General features: G+C 35.9%; 2 protein-coding genes across 2 annotated transcripts; one reads left to right on the top strand and one right to left on the bottom strand.

Moving 5' to 3' along the window:
- Positions 1-956: 956 nt before the first annotated feature.
- LOC110782777 (26S proteasome non-ATPase regulatory subunit 2 homolog A) lies at positions 957-11,752 on the top strand. Its single transcript, XM_021987019.2, has 26 exons — positions 957-1,114; positions 1,212-1,350; positions 1,452-1,552; positions 2,754-2,874; positions 2,967-3,026; positions 4,179-4,246; positions 4,548-4,593; positions 4,856-4,921; positions 5,022-5,060; positions 5,135-5,217; positions 5,795-5,909; positions 6,630-6,704; positions 7,156-7,314; positions 7,749-7,856; positions 7,936-8,040; positions 8,143-8,283; positions 8,370-8,474; positions 8,783-9,004; positions 9,446-9,559; positions 9,646-9,861; positions 10,207-10,266; positions 10,362-10,475; positions 10,558-10,643; positions 10,768-10,876; positions 10,996-11,174; positions 11,283-11,752. Exons 2-26 carry the CDS (start codon positions 1,231-1,233, stop codon positions 11,356-11,358), a joined length of 2,688 nt encoding a protein of 895 aa, XP_021842711.1. The 5' UTR covers positions 957-1,114; positions 1,212-1,230; the 3' UTR covers positions 11,359-11,752.
- Positions 11,753-13,118: 1,366 nt separating this feature from the next.
- On the bottom strand, positions 13,119-14,758 carry LOC110782776 (protein E6-like). The gene has a single exon (XM_056843420.1). The coding sequence runs from the start codon at positions 14,531-14,533 to the stop codon at positions 13,355-13,357; it is 1,179 nt and encodes a 392-aa protein (XP_056699398.1). The 5' UTR covers positions 14,534-14,758; the 3' UTR covers positions 13,119-13,354.
- Positions 14,759-15,244: the final 486 nt, after the last annotated feature.

Genomic DNA, 15,244 nt, shown 5'->3' with positions numbered 1-15,244 from the left:
TATGAGATCAATTAGAAATTGAAGAATGGGTTGAAAAAAGGAAATAGGGGATAGAAAAGAGTGGGAGATGAAGGAGTTTGAGGAGAGAGAAAGAAGTAAAAGATGGTAATTTGGTACTCCCTCCGTTGTACAATGATGTTCAAATTTCTTTTTTCACGTTTGCCAACGCACGTTTTGTATCGTATTTATCTATAGTTACACAATATTAAAAATTATAATTTTTTGATATTCTTAAAGTGTTTATGGAGACGAATCAAATAAGATCCCACATGAATATGTTTTTTCTTATATATTGTAAATAATATAGAAGATTCTCTTCTATCGTGAATAGTGTCAAAAGCCTCAATTGAAACATCATTGTGGAACGAAGGGAGTATTATTTTGGTTACTCTCATTTGGTTTACACGAGTATCCTGTTTTTTTTTTGGGGGTGATTTATCCGAAATACGTGTCTATCATTAGATTAATTATTTTGTGCGGTTAAGACTTAGGATCCCTTCTCATTCTTCCTATTTTAATGATCTTCTCATCGGATGAAGACCATATATATGTGTGTACGTGACACTAAAACAAATTTAATTTATTTAAACAAAATGATATAAAAAAAGTTTGAGAGAAGATAATAAAAGTGAAGATTAAGATTTATTTAGAATGGAAAAAATGAAAGTAAAAAAGTTTACATCAAATAAATCAGTCTGCGCTCCCCTTAGAAAAAAATAATAATTAAATAAACCAGTCTGCTTTTAGCAACAATATAATGCCAACCAATTGTTGGTAGGTTTAGTGGTGATTGAGGCTGAACTGGGTAGGGAAGACCCCGTGTTCGATCCCCCAATAACAATTGGGATGAAAATGAAACCTATCGACTTAAACTCGCCGCGAATCCGAATTAGGCCATAAAGTTGAACCGGTGAACCGGGCATACTCGTAATCTCTTATAGAGCAGCTTGTGCAAAAAGAAACCCAACATCTCCTAAAATCCTACTCCGTACAATTAATTCCGCCTCTCCCACACATCGTTTCACTCTCTTCTTCCTCTTTTGGTTTCTCCTCCCAGAATTCCGAAGCGAATCTAATCGAACTCAGTTTCTCAAGTTTCCTCTTTCTACTACTAGTACGTTGCTTGTATTTATATACTTTGATTATCACTAATTTAACAAATTAGCGTTTACCACAAACTTTACACAAACCTTGAAATTTCTCTCTCCTAGGGTTTCACTCGCAATCGCCATGGACCCGGAGCCGAGCAACACTGGTGCCGGAAACCCTACCGAAAATCGCAAGGAAGCTACCACAAAAGTGCCGTCCAAGGACCCTAAGAAGAAGGACGACAAGAAGGATGAAGATCTCGTAATTTTCTCTCTCCGATTGTTGATTGCTTTTCTAATTTGGTGTTTCAGTGAAAATTTTATTTAATTTGATGTAATTGTTGATGCCGTTTTTGAATGTAGTCGGAGGAGGACTTGGCTTTGAAGCAGCAATTGGAATTGTATGTGGAGCGAGTTCAGGATCCCGATGCTGGGCTACAAAGAGTTGCTCTTGAGAGTATGAGGTAACTTCTCAACAAACTTTCGAGTTCTTTTCTTTTGTAATTGTGGAATTCCATGGAAGTGAAGAACTTTGATTTGAATGCGTAACGAATTTCGTTTTAGTGAGTGTTGTGCTTCTTGGTTACTTGATTTCAAATGGTTGGTAACTGTAGAAACCTGTGAAAGGGTAGAAACGGGTTTCTTTGAGAACATAATCAAGCTGGTTTATTCCCTTGAACGAAACGCCATATATTAGGGTAGTGGTTGAGTTTCCCTTGAATTTATGACTGAGCTTCAGCACTGAATCACCCTCTTAAAAGAATCTCAATAGTAAGGGATTTTTTTTGGCAACGGTTCCCTATAGGGAAACTCAATACCTCCTTTCACAATGTAAATATCCAGTATACCCTTACTGAAATTTCCTAAACTCCATGGTGGAATATTTTTTGAACTGACGAAGTATGTGTTTCCTCCCCTTGTCCCACTTGAACTCTCATATTAGAAAACAAGGAAAAGAAATAACTGTAGAATTTATGTTAAAGTTAATAGGAAAAACTCTAACATGAAAACTACATAATGTATACTTGTCTGTGATCAAGGTCTTTAGAGCTAGAGGTATCAAGTTACTTTGACCAAGGGTTTAGTGAAATTTAATTCATGAACTTGTGTACCCCGTATTCTGTTAGATGCTGTGTTACCTGAGAACTACTGTGATCTATGTCCTTTGTTCTCTTTTATTTGCAACAACGGGAGAGGCACATATGTCAAGGACACCATGTGATGAGAAGAGGGATAGTAACAACCCAAAGATAAAAAGTAAAGTTGTAATTATTTGTTAACTTCCCAGAAAGAATTTCCTTCACCGGTAGCTTTTGGGGTCATCTTCTTGTCTTTAATATTGAAGCTGTTGAAAGTAATTGGGGACAGGAAATATCTTATCCAGATAAGAGAGTCCATCTGCGAATATGTTCTAGCCAGTGATGATTGGGGGAATCATTCTAGTGTTAGTGTGTTATATTTTATGTGTGTTCTGCAATTAACCTCGATAGTTTAATGGATTTTATGCTGTGACTTAGAGTTATGCTTCATTCAAGATTTTGATCTTAGTATGAACAACTTTCAATTTTGCAATTTTGTATATGTTAAAAAGGGTTTGTGATCTATCTAAAGGGAGGTGCACCTTGTTCATTCAATTATCTCATTTAATCTCGTTCATTTGTGTAGGCAGGAAATTAGATCAGCGACAAGCTCTATGACTTCCGTTCCAAAGCCTTTAAAATTTCTCCGCCCACATTATGGGACACTGAAAGCATTTTATGAAACAATGAGCGACTCTGATCTGAAGGTACTTTCCTATTGCATCTTCGTTGATCTTTATTATTTCCAGTAAGCTTTAGTTGAAGGTCGACTGACTTTGCTGTATTTTGATTAAAACAGGAATTTCTAGCAGATATATTGTCCGTTTTGGCATTGACCATGTCGGCAGAGGGTGAAAGGGTGAGTGGTTTCTTACTTGTGGAACTTTTTTTGCCATCTTTCTTGCTGATTGATAGTGGGGTAGGGGCCCTAGATCAGCTTAATGCTTATGGGGTGTTGATTAATGACTTTTGAATTTAACTTTCAGTTGTATAGGAAATATATATGATGCCACTTGAAATTTGTTTGTCAATTTGCCTTCTATTTGGTCGATGTTGTGTATCCATTGTTTTCTAGTTCAAAAGTTTATTAATTTGTTCGTTCATTTTGTTGCTATTTGTAAGAGCATGTTTAGCAAACACCAAGAGTTTGGATTTCCACCTAATAAAATCTAATATTTTATCTTTTTTCTCCCCAACACCAACAAGTAACAACATTTGAGCATGTTTAGCAAACACCAAAATTTTACAAATATGCATCACTTTTCCACGATCACTTTTGCAATTATAAAAAAACAAAAAAAAACAAAATTATTTGGTACCCATTTGCCAAATGTCAATTACTCCTTGCATCAAATTGGTTTTCATATGGTGTTCATGAACACCAAATGTTGCATGGTTTCACTCTCTCTCTTCCTTTCTCTCTCATCTCTCTACCTATTTTATAGTTTTTATTCCATTCTCTCTCTTGACCACCAATTTTTGGTGTTTAACATTGTTGTATTTTATGTTGTTGTTTACTTGTATTTAGTAATGTGTTGAATTATTATATATTTTTGTGGGATATATTAAGTGATCGAGCAAAGATTCCAATTATTGAGTGGTTTGTTAAACTCTTTCCTTCAGTTGATTAGTTAGAGACTTGGATAGTTCACTCGTCGTCCTAATAGTGGTTGATTCATGAACTTTTAAAACCATAAGGTTAGAACATTAATTTCCCCCTTTTTCTCTCCTTAGATCGGAAGCTGTTGTGGTTTCTAAGTTTAGGATGTGTCCTAGGGAAGGATGCCACGTGGCAAGGTAGTACAGAAGGAAATGCCTCTTAATAACATAGCTTGCATCAGATGACCCTATCGGACTAATAGTTCATTTTTGAAGGTTTACTTTTGTTGAAGCGTGCTTGTAAATGCACTTTGTATAACCTAAGAGTGTTTTTTTGAATTCAAATAACCATGCAATTTAAACTGGGATTGAAAGTGTTCTGATGAGCTTTTTGGCTCTTTCATCCTTGCAGGAGAGCTTGAAGTATAGGTTACTGGGATCTGAAGGGGATATTGGTTCATGGGGTCATGAATATGTGAGGTAAGTTTGAATTTTATTTGGTTATTTAAATATTCATACATCTGTCCGGCAGATTACACAGGGGGTCATGATCTGTGTGTATTTACTTCCAAAGCCTTGAGATACCCTGCTGTAGCGTATAACTTGACGCTTTTTGTTAACAATATTCAGTTCAATTGGTTCATCTTTCTATCCCAACACTAATACGCTTTGCGCTTTTACCATCGCTTTACATTGAGCAAACCCTTGTCATGTACAGCATGCTTCATACTTGTATGATCTGTGTTTTAACAGTCCGTCTTTGTGTTCTCGGTGTTTACAGAAATTTGGCTGGAGAGATTGCACAAGAATATTCAAAACAGCATCAGGTAATGATTTCTTCGATTTTATCAATATCTGTGGTGTGATCTCATTTGGTGCTTTAGAATTGAAAAGAGCCAACAACTTATTAGTTGGTGTGATCTCATTATGGTGCAATGCTCTTGGTGCTTTTAATTTGTTGTTATTCAATATGGAGCTTCTATTGGTGTTGATTCCAATTTCTCAAATTTAGATGCTTATAATTTTCCAAGTTGTTGACTTTTTGGGAGCTTGGTGAACTTACATGCTGTTTTGTGTTAATGATTTCAGAATGAGGAAGCCCCATTTGATGATCTCATGGACCTTGTACAGCAAATAATTGCTTTTCACATGAAGGTATTTTTCCCCCTGTTTTAGAAGTTCCTGATTTTGTTGTGTCATTTCCTTCAGTAATCCTTTTCAATTTTTTTACTGATAAATCTTCATTGTTTTGTAGCACAATGCAGAGCCTGAAGCCGTCGATCTTCTCATGGAGGTACTGGTTTCTCTTGTTTGGTTTTGCAGCTGTGCTTGAAGAACTTTAATAGAGCGTCACAATGTTATTTCTAGGTGGAAGATCTTGATTTGTTGCAAGAGCACGTGGATGAAAAAAATTACAAAAGGACGTGTCTTTATTTGACTGCTGCAGCAAAGTAATTTATTTTACACCATTTTTTAACTGTCTATATTTATCTACATGCTAGTCTGATTATATTCCCTATTATAATCTACATGAATGATCACTATGTATGCTTATGAATTTTTAAACTGCGGTTAAATGCATTAATCACAACACTTTTCTTGTTCATCTGTTTTTGATTAACTGCAACACTTATTCGGAAAGGGCCCACTAATGTAATATTGTTTCTCTCACCATCTAACTAACCTTAATGTTATAATATCTCGATTCAGGACCTGTTCTCCCTTTCATTCAATATAAATTGCTCCATTAACTCACCTTAATATTATAAAATCCAATTCATGGCCGACAGCCTATATATATATATTTTTTATTTTGGGGTGAAACTATGCGACATCGCTACTGTTGTGATTAATCCGAAACTGAAGAAGTATTATATGGAGTATATGTATCAATTTGGTCCTTCGATTCTGATTACCTGTCCATATACCGAATAATTTTGTCTGGAATTTGTATATGTTTTCAACATGTTTTTATGCATACTGTTTCTCTTCTGCTTTCCTTACTGTTAAAATTTACAACATTTGCAGATATCTTGCAAGCCCTGATGATATGCTGGTCCTGGATATTGCACATTCTATATATATGAAATGTGAAGAGTATCCCTCTGCACTTCAGGTTTCATTAGTCCTGGACAACTTGCAGGTTTGCTTCTTATTCCTACTTTCCAAATTTCTCCCTCTCATCTTACTGTTCTCCATTCCTTTTTCTTTATGGGAAAGGATGATTATAATTGATATGGGACAAACTGCACTCTGCATAATATTACGATCACCCTTGATTAAAAGTATTTGTAAAACTAAAAATGTATACTTAAATTTACTATTACAAAACATCTTTTTCTGACGGCGGTAAATGGTTAGAGTAAAAAATAGGACCGTTCTTCTATTTTTGAAGCCCATATTTCAAAAAAGCATAGACGATTATCCATAGCGACCAGCCGACCATATGGAGGAAAGTTCACCTGAAGGACTGACTTAATGCATTGAAAGTAAAGAAGTAACTAAATAAAATCAATAGAAGAATGGTGAATTTAATGGGGATAGAAGGGGAAGGATAGAAAAAGAGAATATCATGATTGATATAAGTGGGAAAAACGCGGACCTTAAATTAATGGTTTGGACTTGCTCTTATGCTACTTGTTTGTGGATGTTAGTTGGTGATTGTTACTTCCGTTTCAGCTGGCTGGAAAACTATCAAATAGGTATAGGCCATTTTATGTCTATAGGTATAGGGCGTTTATAATCCTCCTTATTTGCGTCACTTGTACTAATTACAAAGAAGAAAAGCTTGTAGTAAGATATGTTTCTTATATGAATTTCACTTCAATTATGTATTGACTCTGATTTTCATTCTGTCTTGCAGTATGTGAAGCATATTTTCACATCTTGTAATGACCTCCTGCGGAAGAAGCAATTCTGTTACATCCTTGCACGACATGTAAGTGTTGACTTCGTTATCTTGAAGAACCCTAGTTGCTTCTGTTTTCCCAAGGCAACACAACTTAAATGGGCAGTCCAGGAATAGACTATTGTCTTTCCAGTTACTTGTATCTGGTGCTCATAAAATTTATGTGTTCCCTTCATGGACTACTAGTTTGATGTGAATGTTCCGAGTTTTTTACACGTCAGATGGTCTAATTGCTATTGGGTATTCTACAAAGGTGACTTGTGTTGTATTAATCTGTGGCATTCTGTTTCTTGATTATGTACTGTGGGTCTTGTTTTAACTGTATTATGTTTTGTACAATTTGTTTCTCATTTGAAGTTCTTTTTGTCACTGGTGCATAAGTGCATTCTGTGGAGTGAGTTGTTGATGACATTAAGGAGACATACGAGCCTTACTTAGTCTTGTTTCTTTTCTCTATTCTGAGCAATGTTTCATTATGCAGGGTGTCTTATTTGAGCTTGATGACAACATGGTTTTGGATGATGATGAAAGGGAGCAAATGCAAGATATTATCAACAATTATAAGTTAAGTGAAGGTTATTTGACCCTTGCTCGTGATATAGAGGTCATGGAAGCCAAATCACCTGAAGATATATACAAGGTAGTTTTTTATTTATGCTTTTTCTTCCATTTGATGCATATAATTTATTAATAGTTTTCTTTTTCTGTTTATATCTTGTCATACTTACCTTTGATCTAAGTATGAGGTTTCTGTATTTTAATTCTAAGGATTTAAGGGGGATAATATGTATCACATGTAGTAGATATGCATTTATATGGAATAGAATATCTTATGTCATGTTGTCGAATATTTTTGCTTTAGAAACAAGTTGACATTATTGATTAGTATTGCTCCCGATGATGTAAATTGATTTTGACATCATTTGTTATAATGGGTAAATACTTGTCCTTTATTTTGGTCTGCTGTCATATTAGCTTTATGTTTTAGGTGATCTATATGCATAATTTTGTTGCTCTTAACATTTCACAGAATATCAAATTGGTCTGATTGTGTCCAATATTTTTGGTTGTTAGGCTCATTTACTTGATGGCCGTGCTAGTGCTGGTGCAACTGTTGATTCTGCAAGACAAAATCTGGCTGCTACATTTGTGAATGCATTTGTAAATGCTGGTTTTGGACAGGTATTGTACTTGTACTTTATTATTTGGTCTCAACAACTTTATGAATAGGGCTTCAATCATGATGCGATGATTGTTACAGGATAAACTGATGACTGGCCCTGCTGATTCTTCAAGTGGAAGTTCTTCTGGGAATTGGCTTTTTAAAAACAAAGAACACGGGAAAACTAGTGCTGCTGCAAGTTTGGTATGTATTTCACCTTTATTATATACTCTATCTTAATGAAGCTGTTTGCTTACTTCGCTATATTTCTTTGTTTGATTTGAATTTATTTATTTATCATGGCAGGGTATGATTCTGTTGTGGGATGTTGATTCTGGACTTGCACAACTAGACAAGTACTTCCACAGTACTGACAATCACGTTATTGCTGGTGCATTACTTGGTGTTGGGATTGTAAACTGTGGCGTGAAAAATGATTGTGATCCAGTAAGTTTAAGCAGATGGTCATTATTAATACTCGAGTAACTTTTGAATTATGTTGTACTGTATTGTGATTTCCATTTTTCTTGAAGGCTCTGGCACTTTTGAGCGATTATGTTGATAAAGAAGATCCAGCTATCCGAATTGGTGCCATTATGGGTCTGGGCATTTCTTATGCAAACACACAGAATGAACAGGTATGTTCTGTGTCTGTGTGCACCGGTTGTCGATAATGATATGAAATTGAATTAAGAAATAGAAATGATGGATTCAGTCAATATAAATACTCTCAAGACAGATACATTAAGTTGTAGTGGCTTATTATGTCCTAACTATCTTTAAGGTTTTGTCAGAGAGGAGGGTTTTCTTGTTAATTTAAAAACGAGCTGAGGTTTTAAGTGTTTAAGGTGACCTTTGTGACAGTTTCCACAAATTTTAAAGTAGGTTTCAAATCTTTATCTATGTTGAAAAAAATTCACCGATTTCATTATGTTATCATTCGCAGCTACGCAGCAAGCTGACTCCGATTCTTGGAGACACGAATGCTTCTCTTGATGTTATCGCCTTCACTGCAATTTCTCTGGGTTTGGTTTTTGTTGGTTCCTGCAATGAAGAGGTCGCACAGGCAATTATATTTGCATTAATGGATCGCAGTGAGGCTGATTTAGGGGAGCCACTTGCCAGGCTTCTACCTCTGGGCCTTGGTCTTTTGTATCTGGGGAAACAGGTATTTCTGTCATTTTAATGAGTTAATCCTCTCCCCTCCCCCCAATCAATTTGCTGATTAGCTTACAGTCACTCCTATGGCTGGTTGTTACACACTAAGGTGGGCTTATTAAACGTTTATATTGAAATGTTCCATGTAAATTGGTTGTTAGCATCAGAAAGGTCAGGGGTCTCTCAATAGTTGGCTATGAATGGTAGTAAAGATAGATTTAGGAAAACATTGCTCAGTGTTCAGGAATTGGGAGCTGATGTACATTACTGTTGCCATTCATTTGGGACATTTTTAAAAAAAACTTACACTATCCATGACTTTATTCCTAAAATATGTGACCTTGTACCAGATCAGCTGTTAGTGCATATATCTGTTTTGAATATCTCTGATGACATTGTGAACTAAATTTGAAACTTTTCTTAACTTGACTTTGTATCTCCTTCCTCACAGGAAAGCGTGGAAGCAACAGCAGAAGTCTCAAAGACTTTCAATGAAAAGATTAGGAAACATTGTGATATGACTCTTCTTTCTTGTGCGTATGCTGGAACCGGAAATGTTCTAAAGGTACTCTTTTGGACATGGCTTTCATGAAATTTTGCAATGTGTCAGGAAGTAGCTTTCTCAATTGGTTGTTTTACTTATTGTTGCAGGTCCAGAGCCTCTTAGGTCACTGTGCCCAACATCTTGACAAAGGTGAAACACACCAGGGACCAGCTGTTCTGGGGATTGCCATGGTAGCCATGGCAGAAGAATTGGGTGTTGAAATGGCAATTCGTTCACTAGAACATTTGTTGCAGTATGGAGAGCAGAATATTCGCCGTGCAGTTCCTCTCGCACTCGGTCTCTTGTGCATATCAAACCCTAAAGTAAGCTCTGTTAGTTTTAAATGAGTTTTTTTTTGTGCCTGTAGGGTTCTGAGGTATCTTTAGAAGGTGGGTCTACTATAATATTCTGAAGGATGAAACGAAGTAAATGCCCTGAAGAGATTTTTCATGTGATGAAATATTAACTGTACTGGCGTGAGTTGACGGAAAATATATTTAGTGTATACTTATAAAGCGAAAGGATACCATTGGAATTGTTTATTCCAAGATTGGAGATTATTTTGCTTTAGAACGCATTATGGTCACCGTCTTTTCCCAAGCATACAATGTATTACATATGAAAATTTATTTCTCATGGTGCTGATGTAGCCTTGACCTATGCTGCAGGTGAATGTTATGGATACCTTGAGTAGACTGAGTCATGATTCTGACTTAGAAGTTGCAATGGTAATGCAAAGTTTTGGTTTCCTGTTTCATTTCAAGTGGATACGAGGTTGTTACCTTCTCTTTTCACCATGTGTAATTTAATTTTCACTCTGCAGGCTGCCATTATTTCGTTGGGCTTGATAGGTGCTGGTACCAATAATGCTCGAATTGCTGGCATGCTGAGAAATTTGTCCAGCTATTACTACAAGGATGCCAGTGCTCTCTTTTGTGTATGGTTTCTTATCATGTCTACCCCGTCCGTGTAGGGATTATTTTGCTGTTGGGATGTTAACTTCTGGTGATTTTTTGCAGGTTCGGATTGCTCAAGGTCTTGTACACATGGGAAAGGGTCTTTTAACCCTCAACCCTTATCATTCTGACCGTTTCTTGTTATCACCGTAAGTATCTGTGTTTTGAAAATTAGGTCTAGCAACACAGACTTTTGCGTTTCAAAATTTGCAAGCTCTTGCCTGCATTCTAATAGCTGATTGTGATGATGTTATGGCTGACTTATTCTTATAGGAGTGCGCATGCTGGTCTTGTAATAATGCTTCATGCATGTCTTGATATGAAAGCCATCATTTTGGGGAAGTATCATTATATGCTCTACTTTCTTGTCCTTGCAATGCAGGTTGGACTTTCTTTTGTCTTGTATTGTTTCTTTTCATATCCTTAATATTTCAGGATGTATTTGATCTTTCAAGCCATGCGCTGATGACCTGGCTGTCTTTGTGTTTTGTGATTCTGCAGCCAAGAATGTTATTGACTGTTGATGAAAACCTCAAGCCTCTCTCAGTACCTGTTCGGGTTGGTCAAGCAGTTGATGTTGTTGGCCAGGCGGGTCGACCTAAAACCATAACTGGATTTCAAACTCATTCAACTCCAGTTCTTCTCTCCGCTGGTGACAGGGCAGAACTTGCCACAGAAAAGTAAGATATATTTCCTCATAAAATTCACATATGATTCAGTTCAGTGTATTAAAATGTTTTGTTGGTCTATTCCTTTGTCATCTAAAATGTTATGTTGGCTTTTACCAGGTATATTCCTTTGTCATCCATACTCGAAGGCTTTGTCATCTTGAAGGAAAACCCAGAATACAGAGAGGAGCATTAACCTTCTTATCAGGCTAGGAAAGAGACTTTAAATGATTCTATCAACGATTAAGCTTGGCCTCAAATTAGAGATGTGGGGTTTAGTTTATTTGTGGGGGCTGGAATGTTTTTCTTTGAGAAGAAAATGGTGTCAGTCTGTTACAGATGCCCTTGATTCTGCTGATAAGGCTGCTACTGTGCGTAGTTGGCCAGCCTGAAATCGTCAATCGCCGGGACTGTTAGCCATGGCTGCTGATGAGATGGATTGTTGTAAAATTACATGAATTTCAATGTTTTTTGTAGCAGAAATTATAGGTAGCTTAGTTTTTATTTATTTATGAAATTTATTGTGCTGTTCTCATTTTTAACATTACAGTTACTTATTTTGTCTATGGTCTCGTGATTTTTCACTTTTACTTGTGGGTGTGTCAAGTCTGTTGAGATGTGGCATTACTCTTATTAAGACTCTGTATGAAGGACGAATCCATTTTTATGAACTTAAGGTTAAATCGCGGAATATCAAAGTTCATTGACGATCTATACTTGATGTGATATTTAATCTGGAATTCAAACAATCGAACTATGGAGCTTCTACAAGTAGGGTTACAAATGAGCCGAGACTGTTAATAAACTATATTTTGGTTCAAGCATGTTTGTTTATTAAAGAAACGAGTCGTGTTTGAACGACATTTGAAGCTTGTTTCTAAATGAGCTTGAACCGCACATATGCTCGTTCATTTAGTTCATGAATAATGTATCAGAATAAAAATATTTTGAATTTAAATTAGTGCACATTCAAAATTATATTTTCAAATGTTTAAACTCTTAAGTGCAAAGATCGTAAGAAGAAAAACCGTTTACGAACTCGGCTTGATATAAATGAGACGTTCATGAAATTTTAAACTCTTAACTCAAAGCTCGTTTAAGAAAAAAGATCGTTTACGAACTCGACTTGATTAATAAACGAGACGTTCATGAATTGTTCATGTTCATGAATACAAGGTTAGAGATAAAAGAAGGTAAATGGTGAAGATAAATAGTGAAAGGGAAAATAAAAATATTGATAATCAAAGATGTGCATTGACAAACCTACATCGCAAAAACAGAAAGAAAATAAAAAACGAAGGGCGTATATCTCTATTATATAGGTGAAGAGGTGAGGTTATTTTAGTAAATCCACTTTTGGTGTCCCCTATTGGATTATTAATATACCATCCTCACTTATAGAATAGAGAATACAATACTCACTCCGTATTTATTTAAGGGATACACTTGGCCGGACACGGGTATTAAGAAGAAAAATCGAATGAAATAAAATAATAAAACAAGTGGGGTTGGGTAGATATTTTAATAAGTAAAACAAGTGAGGACCATGTTATTTTAGAGGGGTGGGAGTGGGATGTAGTTTTGAAATTATTTGTTTAATAGGGTGGTGGCACATATGATATATTAGATAGATTATTTAATTAGATGATAAAGTTGATAAGTTACTAAAAATGACAAGTAATAATTCTCTTAAATAAATATAGCCGGAAAATGCAAGTATATTCCTTAAATAAATACGGAGGGAGTAACAAGTAAACAACCTACCTGAAAAAGCCCAAAGAAACTTTTTAATCAATATAGCCCCTTAAATAAATTCTTACCATTTTAATTAATCTGCTTATATGTGTTCGGCTCCATCTAACTTATATGTTTCTTATATTCGCACGCATCGTATTATAACACAAATTTGTTTCTTATATTCGCACGCGATGCGTGCGTGCATATAAGACTAGTATGTAATAACAAGGGAAATTCCTGTCAAAAAAAACTTGACAAGAAATTTTTGTTTTCAAAGTTGTATTTCTCAGATGAGAAATTTACATAAACTGCAGCTAACTTGAGCTTACACAAGAAACTAAAAGACTCATACATGAATCTTAATTTGATAACTTAAAAACAAAAAAAGTATAGCAAAATATTTCCCAACACTATAATCATTTTATCTTAGACATAAATCTACACAATAAATTTAATCATGGCATAAATCCATCTTCATGAACATCAACATACCCTTGTTCCCTATCATACTCTTCCATGGTGTCATACTCATTAGGGAACTTCTTTGTGTTCCCACCATTCTTACCTTCTTTCACATGATTTTCATTATTACCATTGTAATTGTAATTGTAATTATTATACCTTCCTCTTCCTTGTGTTCCGTACTCATTGTTTCCGTTTCCGTTTCCGTTTCCGTTTCCGTAGTAAGAGTTGGCAAACTCAACGTTGTTATTGCGGTGGAAACCTACATCATCTCCAACTCCATGGTCGTTTTTGGCATGGTAGACGTACTTCCCATTCTCGTTCTCGTTCTCGTAGTTGTTGTTGTTGTTGTTGTTGTTGTTGTTGTTAAAGTGAACTTTTTGACCTTGTTCACTAATATCATGAAAGTACTTGCCATTCTCCAAAAATCTAGTGTCACTCATTCCTTGCTTTTCATGACTAACATACCCATACCCATTCTCATAGTTGTTAGTGTTGTAATGACCATATTTTTCCTCCTCCTCATTATCATCATCAACTGCCTCAAATTTCTCATTCTCATAGTTGTTGAAATGACCATTTATACCCTCATTTTTTATATCATGAAAGTATTTCCCATTCTCCAAAAATCTAGTATCACTCATTCCTTGCTTCTCACTAACATACCCATACCCATACCCATACCCATACCCATTCCCTTTATTTTCTTCCTTGACTTGTTGGTCAACATCATAATAATACTTACCATTCTCCAAAAATCTAGTATCACTCATCCCTTGCTTCTCATTCCCATTCCCATTCCCATTCCCATTCCCATTCCCATTGAAGTTGTCATTGGAATACCCCATCCCAAACTCCTTAAAGTTATTCTTGCTAAACTCCTCAGCAGGAACAAACTTGTCTGTTTTAGTGGGGTTAGTGGTGGTAGGAGGATACTCAAACTTGTTTTGGTAAGTCTCCTCCTGCCCGTAAAGCCCGTACCCATGTTCAACAACCTCGGGTTCGGGCGACGGCGAAGGAGCTAACATTGGTGCTTGTGTAGGAGAAATGGTAATGGATTCTTCATTTACTTTGGTAACTTTGCTAAACAATTTGCTATCTCTAGCTTGGGTTTCAAGACAAAAAGATATGGCTAACAACAAGTAAAAAATGCATCTTACATTGGATGCCATTGCTAAAAAAAAAGACAGAGGAATGAAGTTTGGGGGGTGTTCTGTTTTTATCCAATGTTGTTGGGTTTCAACTTTCAAGTGCTATTTATAAATTATAAACCCTTGTTTGGTTCCCTCTCTTTTACACCCAAAAATTGAAGGTCAAAAAATAAAAATAAAAAGAAAAAGTAAAAGGGGGAAAAAGAAAAAGAGGGAAAAGAGGCGGGTAATGATGCGGGGATTGAGGAGAGAAAGAATAGAAGATTAAGGCAAATTTGTAAAATAGGTGAGTGTGAGACTGTGAGTGTGAGTGTGAGTGGGGTTGGGAGAAATAATGTCATTTAGTGCATGCCCCATCCATCACTCCATGTGCCCTTCTTGACACTATTCTATTCTAACTTTCTAAGTGTAGGGTACCCTTATTTCGTTGTAAATTGTAATGTAGACATTTCTTTTTTCTGTTTTTTCTTTTTTAAGAAAATTGCATCATCACATATTTTTTGGTATGCAGTTAGCCACTGATGGACCTGTAACATTAACAACAGATTCTATAGTGAAAGGTATTGATCTACAAGCACCTCCCTCTATCAATGATGTGCTGGTCTAATGGTTAAGAATGAGAGACTGTGTACAATAGGTCTCTCGCTCCCATTTGTAATTTATATTCCCCTTGTGGCTCATTCGCACAAAAAAAATAAACAAGCACTTCCCTCTTGTTTCGAATATATCGAC

The sequence above is a fragment of the Spinacia oleracea genome, chromosome 4 (assembly GCF_020520425.1).
Source record: "Spinacia oleracea cultivar Varoflay chromosome 4, BTI_SOV_V1, whole genome shotgun sequence".
Taxonomy (NCBI): Eukaryota; Viridiplantae; Streptophyta; class Magnoliopsida; order Caryophyllales; family Amaranthaceae; genus Spinacia; species Spinacia oleracea.
The sequence above is the reverse complement of the archived record's forward strand: the minus strand, read 5'-3'. Positions and strand labels throughout refer to the sequence as shown.